The 19,613-nt window shown below is 40.4% G+C and overlaps 1 protein-coding gene across 1 annotated transcript in view; it reads left to right on the forward strand.

Annotated features, from left to right (window-relative positions):
- The window catches only part of CFAP54 (cilia and flagella associated protein 54), a 291,046-nt gene that overhangs the window by 261,793 nt on the left and 9,640 nt on the right, over positions 1–19,613 (forward strand). Inside the window, exon 67 of the mRNA XM_043440645.1 lies at positions 6,245–6,319. Within this exon, the coding sequence (XP_043296580.1) occupies positions 6,245–6,319 (75 nt within the window). The remainder of the gene's footprint in view (positions 1–6,244; positions 6,320–19,613) is intronic.

The raw sequence follows: 19,613 nt of genomic DNA on the forward strand, positions 1-19,613 counted from the left end.
TACACATGTGGGTGTTTTTCAGCCTAAGTTTACCGACGGAGTGAATGAGTGCAGTTTCCATTGCTGTGAAAGCACCAGTCCAGCTATAAGAGGATTATCAGGCAAGAACAGTTCATCTTTGCAAAGAAACAGCTTTCCAGAGTTTGCATCAGCTATGCCCTGTGCCTGCATTTATCGTAGAACTGGTAGCTTAGAATTTCAGCTGCACGTCCTGTACAGGTCCTCAAATGTTATGACACAAATTACCAGATGTTTAACGATAGCAATACTATCCTGAGTCCTTACAATAAATCTCCTGGTAGATCAGACACCTCAAGCTCATGAGATTCATATATGTAATTCTTTTCCTAAAGTGCATTGTTGCCCTTTCACATCTGTTTTCAAGAACTCATTTTTAAAATTCTTTCATAAATCTCTTCAATCGTAGTTTTTTAGTCACAGACCAAACTTAACAGGTTGCTGTCCCTGAGCCATAACCCAGACGACTCTTTGCTGAAATTGTCCTTGAATGCATTATTATATAGTTCATAAAAGGAAAGTGATGGTGTTTCTCCTGAACCATTTGTCTTCCCAGCTGACACTGTCTGAGACAGGAGATTGAGTGTCCATTGAGTAAGGATTCTAGGTTGTGCTCTGCCACTCAGCTTTACTACCAAGGCTTAGTCACCTGACCTTCCCTGGGACTAGTTTTCTCCTTGTCCCTCACCGTGATCTTCTCACTCAGATACCACTGAGATGAAGAGATGGCTCCTTGGGGAGAATGAGTCATCAGAAGTTCCCTGGGAGTCAGATGTCGGTATCAAGCTCATCCCCTTGAGCCCAGCTCCTGAGTCAAGGAGTTGACTATGAATACAAACAAATTAGGAATAAACAGGGGAAGTGGGGGCATTTGGCAGGCAGAGGGAAGAATCCAGATCCCCACCTTGCCTGAGTCAAGCTTTGCATCTTGCTTTCATGTCCTGACTAGAGTGATATATATGAGTGACTCAGTTCTTGAGAAGAATAAATTCCTTTCAGTCCTGATGTTCTCCTCTGTATTTTTGAGTTTGTTTTATTCTCCAACTTAAAAATGTTTCTTCAACTTTAATTAGGGCATTTTGAGATGTGTTCCAGTTCTGGTAGTTATTTATATATACAGGAATGTCACAAAATGAGGGAAAAACTAATATTTTTAGTGTACGTGAATTGGCAAACAAATTAATTCACAACATTTGAAAGTTGTGAAATATAACGTTTTCTTTTTTCCAGTATGCTAACCAACATGTAAGGGAAAAAAGCACTTAGGTTCTGGGTTATATCAAATAAATTCCATTGACTAAAATCTGCTGGTTTGTTGTCATGACAACCTTCACTGGGAGCTAATTAGAATTTAACTAGGACACTTGAAGAGATCGATTCTGGTTGGGAATTGGACAGGATTTCATAACCTCTATAATCTAATATATTTACTTCTATCACAGTATAGATTTTTGGTGGGTTGTTAAACATAAAGGTTCAGAAAATGTGCCTTTGGTTGATATGGGAGGCAGTGAATCTGGTTGATATGGGAGGTAGTGAATCTGGTTGATATGCGTGGTAGTGAATCTTGTTATATTTCTCATTCCCTTCCTTTTTTTTTTCTTTTTTCCCCTCCAAATCCCTATGGTCTACAATAAGCCAAAAACTTGAGAACACAGGTATTAATTTAAGATGTTTTGGGAGGGCTACAGAACAGGTGTTCCAGTCACTTCTGGCGTGAAAACATGTCCTTCTTCCAAAATGAACAACACTGGCTCTGAATCACTGGGTTATTTTAACCTATCATTCTTTGCTTTATGGGGTATCTTCAGAGCATATCAGGTGCTTGAAGGCATATGAAAGATACAAACCATTCTGCTTTTAAGACACAAATACCTTTTTGGAATGATAACAACATAGTGACACAAAAAGCCTAAAATAATATTTACCAGGTCATCTAAAATGAGTTTAGTAAACATGTGTGGGACACCCGATTGTATAAGGCAATTAAAGTTAGTTCACATATCCCCAATATCAAAGTACTGTGAAAACATAGAACAAAATACAATTAAGCATTAGCATGAATTAACACACTATTTTTGAGAGACTGGTATGTGCAAAAATTTTCTAGGCTTGAGAAGATAAGAACATACTGAAATCAGTACAATTAAATCCCTGTCAGGAGAGCTTAATCACTGGATGAGTATGGTCATAGGTACCCAGATGTTGTTCGTAATGAGCCCAGCTGCCTGGTGGCCCTTAGCAAGCAAAGTCTGGCATTCAAAGAAACATAAATTTAATATTCAAAACAGTTGAAAATGCATCTGAATCTTTATGGAGCCTCTCATAAGGACATCCGAGAGGGAATCCTTTCATCATATACAGCGTAACTCCTTTAAGTCTCCTTTTCCCAACTGCCTTGTTCTTCGTGCCTCTCTGGCATCCGTGGCCGCTCTCTAACCTCTGAACCTATCCCTCCAGCCCAGGTGGTGCTAGTGGTAAAGAATCCACCTGCTAATGCTGGATATGGGAGATGTGGGTTCAATCCCTGGGTCGGGAAGATCCCCTGGAGTTGGAAATGGCAACCCACTCCAGTATTCTTGCCTGGAAAATATCATGAACAGAGGAGCCTGGCAACAGTCCATGGGGTTGCAAAGAGCTGGACATGACGGAGCAACTAAGCATGTACTCCCTCCAATTCAGTCTGCATGGAGTGTTTTGCCTGCTCTCAGCTTCCCACTCTGGCTCAACTCCTGATTACTGAAGTCGCTTTGTCTCCCTGACACCTTCCCGTTTTCCTGTTTCCTCCATTCTGGGTGCTACACTTACACAAAAGGGCAAGGTTGCTAGAATCCTTCCTTCTCAATGGGGGGACTGTTGATGGCAACTATTTTAAGTTATCATTTAAACAAATCTCATTCACATAGATGTGTGTGTGTGTGTGTGTTAAAAGAGAAAACTGAACTAGACTTTGTCCTTGCTTCAGTAGGTCAGGCAGCGTTCTGTTAGCCTCTGTAGATTGAAATAAAGACCATGTTTCTTTGCACCCCCAAATACCCTGTGCCCCCTTACTATTATATATTGTTTTGGCCATTATCTCTTTCTGTGTCTCTTCCTACCTCTTGACTTTGAATTCCTTTGCTCGGGGGTCTGCTTCATCTTTTGATGTTCAATACCTTGCCCAGTAGCTGACATATAGTGCCTCTTCAGTAGTTGCTCATGAAACTTCTCATTGGAGACCTATGGAGAGCACCCACTCCAGACCAAGGATCCAGCAGGAGATGAGATGTGAAGTCATGGAGCTGGATGTTATATCGGGGTGTCAGGGGTGCAGGGTGAATGTAGGACCCTGGGAAAGCAGGGCTGGGTGAGGGGTGGGGGTTGGAGAAAGTGGGGGCAGCACCCAGAAGAGCATCCCATGACCCCTCCTGAGATTTGCTAAGATAACCCTGATGGCATGTGGAGGAGGGGTGCGGGAAGCAAGAGTTTGGAGGATGGAAAGCAATTTAGAATGTGTTTTTTTTTTTTTTTTTCTTAAAACTGGTGAATGACCATGAGAAACTTCAAAGTCAAAAAGTTGGCTCTGTTAGTTCTGAAGTAACTCAGAGGCCCTCCACTCACAGAATCAACAGATGCTCCTTCTTAAGGGGGAAATGGCAAATATTGAGCAAGGGACCGTCTGTGCCCTCCCGGCCCCCCTTGCCAACTGCAGCGTCCCTCTGGCAGCCTTCCGAGGAACTGATGAGCTTGGCACTTCCCTTGTCTTTGTTTCTGAGGCAGAAAGGTCATGGGAGGTCCCTCTCAGCCCAACAGCACGTCAGCCAGTTTCCAACATCTATGCGTGGTCTACCTGAAATAACACCAAAGAAATAGAACGTTGTTGAGGCAAAATTTCTGTTCACTGTGTGTTGAGACAGACCGTGGAAGGCATTTATCAAGAAACATGGCTGTCTCCATCTGTTATGTGAAATGTTTAATGATACAGACAGTGTCGTTTTGCTTATTAGCTCTTGATGAAATCATGACAGCGGCCCATCACAGATATTATTGCAACCTTCTGTATAGAAAGAAAACATACTTTACCCAGTCCTAAGAACTCAATTAGAAACATAGAAATAGGGACAAACAAGAATATGTAAGAACACACTCCAAGATGTGTGTTGCCCAGTCTAGTAACGGGGGCAAGATTGCAAAGGTCACCATAGAGAGCTGGTGACCCCGATGAGTGCTGGATGTCCTGCTGCCTTCCATCCTTTCCAGTCCCATGAATGCTACCCTACTTCTGGTCATGATGCTTCCCGCCCAATGTGAGACGCCTCCTAGCTAATTGCTTTCTCTTATCTCTTCCTAGTCTAGTTAACCTTTAAACAGTGGCCAGATGGCCGGAATTATTAATATTTTCTTAAAGCAATCATTATCCCCTCAGTCCAGTGCCTCTCAATTTCCTAAGCAACAAAACCCAAATTCCTTACATTTACATGTCCTGTTATGAGTATACCTCTCAGTCTTATTCCTCACCACTCTTACCACCAAGCTTCCAATACACTTCCGTGGTAAAGACCATACCAGGCTCTTTATGTTCCTTGAGTATCTGCTGTTACATTGCTTACATGGCTCCCTCCATCCTTGTCCCCACCCTCTGCCAGCTACTACTTTCTCATGTCTCAATTCCCTTTCTCCAGGAAATGTTCCCTGTTCCATATACATATTGCTATCTCTCCCATCTCTAGGTTAACATGTCATGGCTACCCATGTTCTGACCACACTCTACTTGGCATATTATTTAGTCAAGTATGAATCTATTTTTTTTCAGTTCTTATACACTTTGTGAGGACCGGGTCTGTTTCTTTATCTTCGTGTTCCACACTGCCTAGTAGAATGCCTCAGATATATTTGTTAAAGTGAATAGAATTAGCTATAGCTTTGGAACTCCAGATTTTGATCTTTTCTATGTTTGTGCATTTGTTAAAACTTTAATATGAGTTCAGTTGTTTCTTTATCTTAAGGCTTTTAGCCAGCCTTGGTGAGCGTTAATTTAAAAATGAATGCACTTTGATCATTTTCATATTTCTGGATGTTAGTACATGTATGTACTAATAGTACTGAAATAAAAGCAAGCTGTTGAAAGATGTGAGCAACACTGTGAGATAAGCAGTTTATCTCTGACAGTCTTATGATCATGACTCCTTTAGTTGTAAGTAAAGAAAAGCTTTATCAGTACTTACACTAACCCAAATGAAATAGGTTTGGTAAGGAGGCAGTGCTTGGCAGGGCATGGTCAGTAAGCTCTTGCATAACCAAGGACCAGGGACCAAACACAGTGTACCCCACAGAAAATGAAACTTGGAGAGTCAGGAGCCAAGAGTGCACAGGGCCCCACAGGGGGTGTAAGTTCTCCTTTATCTGTTTCCTCCTCCTCCTCCTTATACATCTGGTCCTGGGGCTGCTTTCTCCTGCTCCTGCTGGGACCTCTCAGCTCATGCAGCCAGTACTGCTGACAGCTCTCTTCTGTCGTCTTTCCTTATGTAAAATCCCAGTGATGGAGAATCTGATTGGTTCAACCCTGCCCACAGGTTGATCTCTCTTGGGTCCAGTGTCCACCCAGAAACACAGCTGTGGCCATACAGTAGGGGCCTCAGCAGTGTCCTCAACAGTGGACTGAGGATGATGCTGACTCTTCCTCTTTTTGAAAATACTTATTTATTTGTCCTTGCCAGGTCTTAGTTGCAGCACCTGGAACTTCACAGCTAAGAGTTCACCTGCCACTGCTGAGATCCTACCTGCTACCACTCTCTTCCTCTTCGTTTACTCTTTCCAGTTTTGTGGTTTTTTTTTGGTCAATTTCCAACTGTTCAGCTTTTCTTAAACCCTTTCTGAGATCCAACCCTCTTTATTCCAGGGCTCTCTTCTCAGAAGAAAAGTGGTCTTCCAAAATCTTATTTTGGTGTAAATTCCTTTACCTGTTCTTCTGTAACATATGAATTTTAATGGTGAATTTGCAGGGGGAAAAATCCTAAAATAATGTATTATTCATCATTAAATCTTATATTTTGTGGCTATTCTGTATCTTTTCAAGTAACCGTAATTACTTTAAAGATTGTGACCTCTGAATACCTCTAAATTTCATCCTTGGAATTAGGATTAGAGAATGATGTAGGAAAAGACAAATGGAATAAATAATTTGTAACTAAAATACCCAGTATTTTACCAATAAGATCAACCTCACTGTGTTGTCTTTTATTTCTAGAACATGATTATTGTCTGTTGCAATGAAATAGTATCCTTGTTTTTGAGTGATGAAATGGCAACTCCACTATCTGAGGTATGTATCTCTTTTAAAACTGTATCTGATTCTCTCACAAGTATGTTGTTGCTATGGAAATGGAATTGCAGAAAACATCTATTATGAAAGTATCAAGGGCCTAACCCTCCTTAATTAATGTGAAAAAAGTGATAAACATGAGTTTATAACAGCATGTTATTTTGGTTAGACATATTTTTTGTTAGAAAATAAACTAGTACAGAAATTTGTGAAGAGGATAATCTTAAAATCATCTCAAACCCTCCATTTAGAGAATAACCACTATTAACATTTTGGAAAATATCTTACATATTTTTCATATATAATTAGACTTTAGAATTTTTACATCAATGGGATCATTCTGCACACACATTTTTTAACTTTTTTTTTTTATTCAGCGATAGTATTAACGGAGATATTTTTTGTGTAAAGTCTACCCTGTTCAATTTAATGCCTACATAATAGTTTCTTTTGTATATTGTCATGTCAGGCTTTATTTATATAATTAGATCTTTATTCATGGATCTTGAAGTTGATGGATTCTAGTACATACTTATTTCACCCTTCTGCATTATCCATCCTCCAAGTTAATTGCTAGGAATAGGATTTTGGAGTAAAAAGCATATACCCATGGTCCCTGGTTTACAGTGATTCAACTTATGATTTTTTAACTTTACAGTATTGTGAAAGCAATACCTATTCAGTAGAAACTGTACTTCGAGTTTTGAATTTTGAACTTTTCCCAGGCTAGTGATATGCAGTCTGATACTTGTAATGCTTGGCAACAGCAGTGAGCCATAGCTCCCATCAACCACATGATCCCAAGAGGAAACAATCCATACATGTAACCACCATTCTGTTTTTAACTTTCAGTACAGTATGCAATAAATGTGCATAATAAGTATGCATAAGCTACTCAACACTTTATTGTAAAGTTGGCTTTGTTTTAGATGACCGTGTCCCACTGAGGGCTAATGTATGCTAATGTATGTGTTTTGAGCACTTTTAAGGTGTGTGCTAGGCTAAGCTCTGATGTTTGGTAGGTTAGGTATATTAAGGATATTTTTGACTTAAAATATTTTCAGCCCATGATGAGTTTATCCATTTATTGTTTCTGTTCAGTTGCTCAGTTGTGTCCAGCTCTTTTCGACCCCATGGACTGCAGCATGCCAAGCTTCCCTGTCCTTCACCAACTCCTGGAGTTTGCTCAGTTCAACTCCATTGAGTCAGTGGTGCTATCCAACCAACTCGTCTTCTGCCATCCCCTTCTCCCTCCTGCCTTCAGTCTTTCCCAGCATTAGGGTCTTTTCTAATGAGTCAGCTCTTCGCATCAGGTGGCCAAACTATTGGAGCTTCAGCTTCAGCATCAGTCCTTCCAATGAATATTCAGGATTGATTTCCTTTAGGATTGACTGGTTTGATCTCTCTGCAGATCCATTTATTGACCCATTTATTGGGACATCACAAAGAGTCAGACACTTTTCACAACCCCTTCCTAAATCAAGAAAGACCTGTATATACCTTATTGTGGTTAGCCATATATAATATAAAATTTATCATTTTAATCATTTCTAAAGTGTATTTTTTTCCATTTATTTTTATTAGTTGGAGGCTAATTACTTTACAAAATTGTAGTGGCTTTTGCCATACATTGACATGAATCAGCCATGGATTTACATGTGTTCCCCATCCCAATCCCCCTTCCCACCTCCCTCTCCATCCCATCCCTCTGGGTCTTCCCAGTGCACCAGCCCTGACCACTTGTCTCATGCATCCCACCTGGGCTGGTGATCTGTTTCATCCTTGATAGTATACTTGTTTCAGTGCTATTCTCTCAGAACATCCCACCCTTGCCTTCTCCCACAGGGTCTAAAAGTCTGTTCTGTACATCTGTGTCTCTTTTTCTGTTTTGCATATAAGGTTATCATTACCATCTTTTTAAATTCCATATATATTTGTTAGTGTACTGTATTGGTCTTTATCTTTCTGGCTTACTTCACTCTGTATAATGGGCTCCAGTTTCATCCATCTCATTAGAACTGATTCAAATGAATTCTTTTTAATGGCTGAGTAATATTCCATAGTGTATATGTACCACAGCTTCCTTATCCATTCGTCTGCTGATGGGCATCTAGGTTGCTTCCATGTCCTAGCTATTATAAATGGTGCTGCGATGAACATTGGGGTACACGTGTCTCTTTCAGATCTAGTTTCCTTGGTGTGTATGCCTAGGAGTGGAATTGCTGGGTCATATGGCAGTTCTATTTCCAGTTTTTTAAGGAATCTCCACACTGTTCTCCATAGTGGCTGTACTAGTTTGCATTCCCACCAACAGTGTAAGAGGGTTCCCTTTTCTCCACACCCTCTCCAGCATTTATTGCTTGTAGACTTTTGGATAGCAGCCATCCTGACTGGCGTGTAATGGTACCTCATTGTGGTTTTGATTTGCATTTCTCTGATAATGAGTGATGTTGAGCATCTTTTCATGTGTTTGTTAGGCATCTGTATGTCTTCTTTGGAGAAATGTCTGTTTAGTTCTTTGGCCCATTTTTTGATTGGGTCATTTATTTTTCTGGAATTGAGCTTCAGGAGTTGCTTATATATTTTTGATATTAATCCTATGTCTGTTTCTTCATTTGCTATTATTTTCTCCCATTCTGAAGGCTTTCTTTTCACCTTGTTTATAGTTTCCTTTGTTGTGCAAAAGCTTTTAAGTTTAATTAGGTCCCATTTGTTTATTTTTGCTTTTATTTCCAATATTCTGGGAGGTGGATCATAGAGGATCTTGCTGTGATTTATGTCGGAGAGTGTTTTGCCTATGTTCTCCTCTAGGAGTTTTATAGTTTCTGATCTTACATTTAGGTCTTTAATCCATTTTGAACTTATTTTTGTGTATGGTGTTAGAAAGTGTTCTAGTTTCATTCTTTTACAAGTGGTTGACCAGTTTTCCCAGCACCACTTATTAAAGAGGTTGTCTTTTTTCCATTGTACATTCTTGCCTCCTTTGTTGAAGATAAGGTGTCCATAGGTCCGTGGATTTATCTCTGGGCTTTCTATTTTTGTTCCATTGATCTATATTTCTGTCTTTGTGCCAGTACCATACTGTCTTGATGACTGTGGCTTTGTAGTAGAGCCTGAAGTCAGGCAGGTTGATTCCTCCAGTTCCATTCTTCTTTCTCAAGATTGCTTTGGCTATTCGAGGTTTTTTGCATTTCCATACAAATTGTGAAATTATCTGTTCTAGTTCTATGAAGAATACTGTTGGTAGCTTGATAGAAATTGCATTGAATCTATAGATTGCTTTGAGTCATATACTCATTTTCACAGTATTGATTCTTCCAATCCATGAACATGGTATATTTCTCCATCTATTTGTGTCCTCTACATTCAAAATGTTGTGCAAACATCTCCTCCATTCATCTCCACAGATTTTTCACCATTCCAATTAGAAACTTTGTACCCATTAAATAATAACTCCCCATTTCCTCTCCTCCCCAAGTTCCTGGTAACCTTTGTTCTACTATTTGCCTGTTCTGAATATTGCATATAAATTGAGTCATACAATATTGTTTTTTTGTGGCTAGCTTAGTTCATCTGGACTTCCCAGGTAGTGCTAGTGGTAGAGAGTCTGCCTGCCAATGCAGGAGACATAAGAGATGCAGGTTCAGTCCTTAGGATGGGAAGATCCCCTGGAATAGGAAGTGACAACCCATTCTCCATTCTTGCCTGGAGAATCCCATGGACACAGGAGCCTTGTGGGCTATAGTCCATGGGACCACAAAGAGTCAGACATGACTGAGCGACCAACACACACATTTCATTTAGCACAATGTTTTCAAAGTGTATCCATGCTTTAGCATGTATCAGCACTGCATTCCTTTTTAAGACTAAATAATATTCCATTGTATGCATTTACCATATTCGTTTATCTACTCTTCTGTGGATAGATGAACATGCGAGGTAGTTCTGTTTTTGGCTCTTGTAAATGATGCTACCATAAACATGAGTGTAAGTATCTAGGTAAATACCTAGGAGAGGAATTGGTGGCTCAAATGGTAACTCTGAGCTTAACTTCTTAAGGACCCCCGAGAGCTGCACCATTTCACATTCCCACCAACACTGCAAGAGCGTTCTGAAATCTCCATTTCCTCACCCACACATATTTTCTCTTTTTTGAAAGTAGCCATATTAATGTATGTAAAGTGGTATCTCATTGTGATTTTGACCTGCATTTCTCTAAAACTGATTTAATTGAGAATCCTTCATGTGCCTATTACCCTTTTGTATATCTTTGGAGAAATGTCTGTTTAATCCTTTGCCCTTTTTTAATGGGCATTTACAATTTGTTGTATAATTGCAAATGGCCACCAGTTTTCTCTCCTACCTGCAGTAGTGAGAGGCCCAGTTTACCCACATACCCATCCACACTAGTTCTCTTCCTCTTTCTGCTCTCTCTCTCCCTCCCCCTTACACCCCTCCTCCCCTCCTCTTCTTTCTCTTCTTCTGACTGTTGTGCATCTAACAAGTAAAAAATGACATTTTCAATTATTTTATATTTATTAATAGTAAGGCCAAATATAGTTCATATAGTTCATGTTTCTCCTTTCATGGAATGGTGTTCAATCATGTAACTGATGAACAAATACATAGAGTGAGTTGCCTAGGTGTCAGGGGCTCTTTTATAGACCCTAGAGAGCCTGCTGTGAATGAGTAACAAGGACCCCACACTCTTGGAGCTGCTATTTTTTTTGTGGAGGGAAACAGTAAATAAATAAATAAGATAATGCCACACTTTGTTAAGTGCTATGAAGGAAAAAACAGGGTGAGATGTTAGAGTGGGGTTGGCAGGCTGCACCCAGTTTGCCAACTATACTTGGCCAACTGCCTGTTTGTAAATAAAGTTTTATTGAACACAGCCATGTTCATTTGTTTACCAGTGGGTCTAAAGCCGCTTTCAAACTACAACAGCAGAGCTGAGTGGTTTTGACAGAGACCATATAACCCGCAAAGCCTAAGCCATTTACCATCTGGCCCTTTACAGAAAAAGTACGCGTATCCCTGTGACAGGAAGTAACAGAGGATGGGTCAGCAGGTTGGATGGGTGGTAAGGGAAGACTGCTCTTAGGAGACTGTATTTTAGTAAGACTTGGAACATTGCACGTGTCCCTACCACTAGTGCTCTGGCTTCTCTGGAGCAGGGGCGATGCTCTCGCAGTCTTTGAATGAATTCCTACAGTGCTTGTACAGGACATCACTTGGTTACTGTTTCTTGAACTGAATTAAATTCTCTTTAATTTTCAATATCTGAAATTTAATATCTGATTAATTTTTTTTCATCTGGCCATTCATGTTCTTGTCCCATTTTTTAAAATGAAGAACTTAATTTTTTTATTGTGGAAATGTGTAGAATTACTACAGCAGACCATTGGTAATTAAAAGATCAGGCTTAAATCTCATTTTGTACAAACCGTGGTTTACAAGGGCTTCCCTGGTGGATCAGATGGTAAAGAATCTGCCTGCAATGCAAGAGTATGTCACAGAAAAAAGTTGGTTTTTAAACACACATGATTTATAACATTAATGGGCTTTGGCTCCTGACAGACCTGGGTTGAAATCCCAACCTTGGATCTTGTTTGACCCAAAGGCAAATTATTTAACTTCTCTAAGCTTCAGTTTTATCAGATATAAATTGGGATAATAATACCAATAATGCCTCACAATCGTGAGGATTAAAGTAAATAAAGTATGTTAGTATTGGGAGTAGGGTCTAGTGCAAATAGGGGCTTCTCAGCTGGCACTAGTGGTAAAGAACCCGCTTGCCAATGCAGGAGACCTAAAAGATGCACATTCAATCCCTGGGTCAGGAAGATCCCCTGGAGGAGGGCATGGTAACTCCCTCCATATTCTTGCCTGGAGAATCCCATGGACAGAGGAACCTCATGGGCTACCGTCCATGAGGTCACAAAGAGTCAAACACGACTGAAATGACTTAGCACAGCATAGCTAGTGCAAATAAATGTTTAGTAAATTATTAGCTATTTCATTGTCATCATCATTATCTTTACCATGGTCCTGCCTTCTGTGTTTGAATTCTTCAAGCTCTAATCAACTAATTTCAACTGATTTTTAAGATAAAAATTTGTTCTGAAACATTGACAGAAAAGGAGAGCAATGGTGCTAAAGATAGAAAACCAGGAGTCATTTTCTGTTCCTGTAGCATAAGTCACTGTTGGATCTTGGAGAAATTAAGTCAAGGTGCAAGATTCCAACACGAGATCCCAGTGTTGCGTCTTTGGTCCAAGAGAAGGTGCCTCCAATTGACCCCATGCTAACCCCTCCACTGAGAGCTAGACTTAACCTGATAGTGCTGGTTGGGGCATGGGCATTTACAAGCTTGTTCCAAGAAATAAATTGTCAGACAAATACAATTACATGCTTTTTTTTTTTTTTTTTTGTCACTGGGATGAGATCTTGCTGTTTAGTTCCTTACTGAACCTACCTATTATAATTGCCTTTGCTTGTATTGCCTCTTCTTGATTAAAATAAATATTGCCACATAGCTTGTGACAAAAAGAACCTGCGACTAGCAAGGAAATGAAGTAAGAGAATGAGTGCTCCATGCTGACCTTCTTAGCACACAGTGCAAATGACAATTAGGTATATTTTTTGGTGTGCCAGTGATGAAGCTATCCTTTTATTGCCTACATAAGTTCAAATTACTACAATTCCCAAGTTATCAGATAGGATTTAAATATGATGCTGAAAATATTGTTTCTGCTCTTGCTGTGACTGACTGTGGGGAGGACTAAGACATCTTACACAACTCTCTGTTCATTGGTAATTATTGACTTCCAGCAGTATGCAGAACATTGTTTCAGCCATTTTGGGAAAATGCAGTTGGCCACAACATCCAATAAAGCATTCCTAATTTCTAGGCCTCTTCCTGCTCTAAGCAGACACTGCTCCTGGCCAACTGTTTAGTCAGTTTTTAAAAATTCAGCTGCTATGGAGTTGCTGTGTGTTTATACAAAGACAGCGGAAAAACGAGGTGGATTCTTGACATACCCTTTGAAATAAGCTGTGCAGTTTTTCTGGGTGTTGGATGGGGTTGCATGTGTCCCTGTTTATGTAGGAGAGCTTCCATATCACTTTTTGGGGAGCTGTTAAGTCCGAGAATGTAGTGCTATGCTTTTTAACTTCCTTTGGCTAATTCTGTTACATGGCTGTATACCTCTTGGTTTCTTTTTAACAAAATTTCCCAAATGGTAACAATGAGAATACCATCTTTAAACTGTCATTTACAGCATGGAGAACAAGCTATTCTATAGTTTATTAAGTATTAAAAAATTAATTCTATTAATATAACTTCTTTTGGTTGAGAGTTGCAGGGTTTTTGGTACCAGCTAAGAGCTGTCTGAATAGATTTTATGGATATCAAGAATTACATCTTTCTTCTGTGAGACATTATCATTCTGTCCTCAAGTGAAGAGTATCCTTTGTATGTAAGTTCATGAGACATCCACTTAATATTCTTATATTCTTTTGAAGACAATGCCGGATGACATCATTTCCACACTGCTTTTAAGACACAGCTCTGACTTTGATTCCATCCGCTCACTGTTCACTTCCAACTGTCAAATTTGGCTAAGGGAAAAAGAAAGCCCTTAAGAAAAGGCCAGGCTATTAATGTGCTCTTCAAAATGCTAAGAAAAGACTAAGCTGTTTATAGCATTTTCAAAACGCTCATCTCCCAGAGATTTGCCGGCAACAGTGTCAAGGTGAAACAGCTCTCACTCACCAGGAGCCAAGAGCCTTTGTGTTCCCTGTGCTCAAGGTGCTGGTCCCACTTTCCTCAGACATGCAATTGGGGGTGTAGTGATACTTGGATGTAATTTAAACCAAAATATAGTCATGAACCTGATATTGTGTATTTACTGGAAAAGCGGCGAGAAGTATGTGCGCTGCTTGAGAAAGCAAGCCTGGCTTCATTTTGGATACAGCTGTATTTCAGAATCAAGGGGACAGTTTCCCAAAGTTGAGTCACTTTGTATACCTTCAGAGGTGATGAGAGGCAAGAACATTCTTAGCAGATCTGTTCATTGCTTTCTATCTCACTGCAAACTGAATTAAGTGCTTAGTTTTCACTCACTTCATCCATTTTTTGGTAATGATTTTGTCTTGATTAAAAAACTGGTCCCTTAACAGTGGAATTATAATGCACTTTAGGAGGATGCTGATTTTTGCCCCACATTTCTGAGTCAGTGGACAGATCTTTTGAAAGGCTCTGAATTAGAGTTCTTTATATTCAAATAAATCTACAGAGGAGAAACTGGTGTAAATTTACCCATTTTCCTGGTTATACTTTGGACACCAGCCTTTCTGAGATTTTTGCCCTGTTTCCCGTCTCTCAGGCAGCTGATACTGCCATTATGTTCTTTTCTCAACCACCCGTGAGAGCACAGCGTGGTGGAAAGAGTGCTCTATGAACACCCGAGCCCCAGTGTTACTCCTGTGGACAAGCCATTTGTCCTTAAAGACCTCAGGTCACTTCCATGCTGTTGAAGGTCTCAGAAGCAATGTATTTTAGCAGATAAAAGCATGATTTGATTCTTAGTTCCACCATCTATTATGATGTGATGGTGAGCTACTCACATTTCCTTCTCTGCTTCAGCTCCTTATCATTACTTTGATGATAGCTCCTCCTCGTGTAGGATTACATTAGAGACAGGGCGTGACACATCTGATATACTGCCTGTCAACACCATGTGTAAGCTTCCAATACGCTGTGGCCATCTTTATTTTCCCCAGACTTAAAATAATGGGAAATGAGTCATTTCTTCATTTGATCACTAGTAACTCTCTGCATTAGTGACCTTTGGCCTATCTGAATGCTTGCAACTTTTCAAAAGAGCAAATAGACATTTAATATAATTTTAATATTATTTTTCAACCATTCTTCGTTATAGACTCACATGAAATAAAAATATAACATAATAATGTAGTACAGCATGAAGCTATATTACAATATCACAACCAGGATATTGACATTAATAAAGTCAAACTACAGAACAATTTCATCACAACAAGGACCCCTCCTATTGTCCTTTTATAGTCACTCCCAACTCTCACACTACCCTCCCCCAACCCTGGCTGTTGACAATGACTAATCTATTGTCCATTTCTATAGTTTTGTCATTTTAAGAATGTTATATTAGAAGAACCATACAGTATGGAAGCTTTGAGGATTGGTATTTTTCCCCCTCAGCTTAATTTTCTGGAGAACCGTTAAACTATGCTTTTGATGAACAAAAAATCCATATAGATATTGACACGTTTTACTTTGGCCACACAATCAGCATTAGCCCGAGAGTGCCTGAAGTGGTAGCAGGCACACAGGACGGGTTAGATGTTCAGGGAGGCTCAGGCTGGATCCCACTCTGATTCATCTTCTTACTGCCGCTCCTCCTCCTCTTCCTCCTTCTCTTTCCTTGCCCCCTCCTGTCCACAGCCTCTTATTAATATTGACAGACCGAAGGCTGACTGCTCAACCTAGAGATCCTGAAAAAAAAGCTAGGAAGAAATACTTTGTGTGAAACTGCTTTGTAAATTGTATGCTCTGCTACACTTCTTATCAGAAATTGCCAGTCAGTGGTGGCCACGCAGGAAGAATGGTTGGCAGCTGCTTGCGGGGTGTGTGTATGTGAACAAAGGGGTTAGCCTGAGCTGTGTTCCCTCCTCACACCAGAGCTCACAGGGCTGCCCTCTCATTTCTGCTGCAGTGGGAGCTGCTGACCAACAAAGCCCTTCATGCTTTCCCTCTCACCAACAAAGTCCAGTGAACAAAATGCCAACATCACTTCACATTCTTTGTTAAGTCTTTGCTCTGAAAAAGAGCCCCCTGTTTAGAGTTGCCAGATGTTAAGCTTACTGAACTCCTTCATAAAAAAAAGCATCAAGAAGTGCCAAGTATTGTTCAAACTCTGGAGTTTTCATTTCAGTCTCCCAGGTCAAAAGCCCGTAAGCAGACCAGTCACAGCTGTTCTGGAGGGAACCCAGAGTTGGCATTTGGACCCAGTTAAAGTGTTTCTTCCTGCAACTTTGCTGCTGAGAGCGAATGACCTGACCTTTAAGTGGAGTCAAACCCTTAGCGCTGATGGAATGTCCCCTATTCAGGAATACAATCAGGGGAGAGCAAGCTTGCCAGAGTGTCCATGTCTGAGTCAGGACGTAGCTTAGGCTATGTTCTATGAACAAATACCCCGTGAACTGGCAATAAAGGTTTATTTCTCATAGAAGTCCAGCAAGGGGAGGGCAACTCACCTTCAGCTTGTAACTCTTCTATCTGGACTACCTGGCCTCCCAGTCAGAGGAGAAGAGGGCTGGGAGATTTTGCAGGATGTTTTTAAGTTGGGTGATTATAGATATTCAGGTGTGCCTGCAGCAGTCAGAGTGTATACCTGTTGATTTGGTGTAATAGCTAATATGGTTGGTGGTGGTTTAGTCACTAAGTTCTGTCTGACTCTTTTGTGACCTCATGGACTATAGCCCACCAGACTCCCCAGTCCATGAGATTTCCCAGGCGAAAATACTGGACTGGGTTACCATTTCCTTCTCAGGGGATCTTCCCGACCCAGGGATTGAACCCTCGTCTCCTGCATTGCTATACAGTAAGCAAAAATAAGACCGGGAGCTGACTGTGGCTCAGATCATGAACTCCTTATTGCCAAATTCAGGTTTAAATTGAAGAAAGTAGGGAAAACCACTAGACCATTCAGGTATGACCTAAATCAAATCGATTTAGATTATACACTGGAAGTGAGAAATAGATTCAGGGGATTAGATCTGATAGACAGAGTGCCTGAAGAACTATGAATGGAGGTTCATAACATTGTATAGGAGGCAGTGATCAAGACCCTCCCCAAGAAAAAGAAATGCAAAAAGGCAAAATGGTTGTCTGACAAAGCCTTACGAATAGCTGAGAAAAGAAGAGAAGCTAAAGGCAAAGGAGAAAAGGAAAGATATTCCCATTTGAATGCAGACTTCCAAAGAATAACAAGGAGAGATAAGAAAGCCTTTACTCAGGGATCAATGCAAAGAAATAGAGGAAAACAATAGACTGGGAAAGATTAGAGATCTCTTGAAGAAAATGAGAGATACCAAGGGAATATTTCATGCAAATATGAGCACAATAAGGGACAGAAACGGTATGGACCTAACAGAAGCAGAAGATATTAAGAAGAGGTGGCAAGAATACACAGAACTACATAGAAAGGATCTTCATGACCCAGATCACCACGATCGTGTGATCACTTACCTAGAGCCAGACATCCTGGAATGTAAAGTCAAGTGGGCCTTAGGAAGTATCATTATGAACAAAGCTAGTGGAGGTGATGGAATTCCAGTTAAGCTATTTAAAATCCTGAAAGATGATGCTATGAAAGTGCTCCACTCAATATGCCAGCAAATCTGGAAAACTCAGCAGTGGCCACAGGACTGGAAAAGGTCAGTTTTCATTCCCATCCCAAAGAAAGGCAAAGCCAAAGAATGTTCAAACTACCACACAATTGTACTCATCTCACACACTAACAAAGTACTACACAAAATTCTCCAAGTCAGGCTTCAACAGTACGTGAACTGTGAACTTCCAGATGTTCAAACTGGATTTAGAAGAGTCAGAGGAACCAGAGATCAAATTGCCAGCATCTGCTGGATCATCAAAAAAGCAAGAGAGTTTCAGAAAAACATCTACTTTTGCTTTATTGACTATGCCAAAGCCTTTGACTGTGTGGATCACAATAAACTGAGGAAAATTCTTAAACAGATGGGAATACCAGGCCACATGACCTGCCTCCCGAGAAATCTGTATGCAGGTCAAAAAACAACAGTTAGATCCGGACCTGGGACAACAGACTGGTTCCAAATAGAGAAAGGAGTATGTCAAGGCTGTATATTGTCACCCTGCTTATTTAACTTATATGCAGAGTACATCATGAGAAATGCTGGGCTGGATGAAGCACAAGTTGGAATCAAGATTGCCGGGAGAAATATCAATAACCTCAAGATATGCAGATCGTGCCACCCTTATGACAGAAAGCGAAGAAGAACTGAAGAGCCTCTTGATGAAAGTGAAAGAGGAGAATGAAAAAGTTGGTTTAAAACTCAATATTCAGAAAACTAAGATCATGGCATCTGGTCCCATCACTTCATGACCAGTAGATGGGGGAACAATGCAAACAGTGAGAGGTTTTATTTTGGGGGTCTCTAAAATCACTGCTGATGGTGATTGAAGCCATGAAATTAAAAAGTACTTGCTCCTTGGAAGAAAAGCTATGACCAACCTAGACAGCATATTAAAAAGCAGAGACATTACTTTGCCAACAAAGGTCCATCTAGTCAAATCTATGGTTTTCCCAATAGTCATGTATGGATGTGAGAGTTGGACTATAAAGAAAGCTGATGCTTTTGAACTGTGGTGTTGGAGAATAGTTTTGAGAGTCCCTTGGACAGCAAGGATATCCAACCAGTCCATCCTAAAGGAAATCAGTCCTGAATATTCATTGGAAGGACTGATATTGAAGCTGAAACTCCAACACTTTGGCCACCTGATTCACTGGAAAAGACCCTGATGCTGGGAAAGATAGAAAGCAGGAGGAGAAGGGGATGACAGAGGATAAGATGGTTGGATGGCATCATTGATGCGATGGACATGAGTTTGAGTAAGCTCTGGGAGTTGGTGATGGACAGGGAGGCCTGGCGTGCTGCAGTCCATGGGGTCACAGAGAGACACAACTGAGCGACTGAACTGAACTGAACTCCTGCACTGCAGGCAGATTCTTTACTGCTGAGCTACCAGGGAGGCCCAGTAGTTAATATACTTCCCTTTATTCTCAAAAGTCTCCCGGTTTAGGCAATAAATGAAGTTGACCATTTGTAAGAGCCAGCATGGAATCCGTGTCATAATTTCTGCTCAGATCCTATTGGCCTCACCCTAATGTGCAAGGATGTAGAGAACTATGGAGGAACAAGTATGTACTTTATTTAGTGAGCACTAATAACTTCTGGCACTGCAGGCATCTGCAAAAATGCCATGAATTTTTTAAACACTTAATTCAGTAGCTTCAATTACCAAAACTCTGTTGAGAAGAAATGATATAAATTTGATATTCTTCTGAACCAAGCTGTCTCATTTAATCACACGTTTTTGTAGGTTGAATCATGCTCCCCCTCCAAGAGATGTGTACACCCTAACCCCTAGAACCCTTTATTTTATATGACCAGACAGACTTTGTAGATCAGGTTTAGGATATTGAGGTGG

This window comes from Cervus canadensis, chromosome 21, assembly GCF_019320065.1.
Source record: "Cervus canadensis isolate Bull #8, Minnesota chromosome 21, ASM1932006v1, whole genome shotgun sequence".
Taxonomy (NCBI): Eukaryota; Metazoa; Chordata; class Mammalia; order Artiodactyla; family Cervidae; genus Cervus; species Cervus canadensis.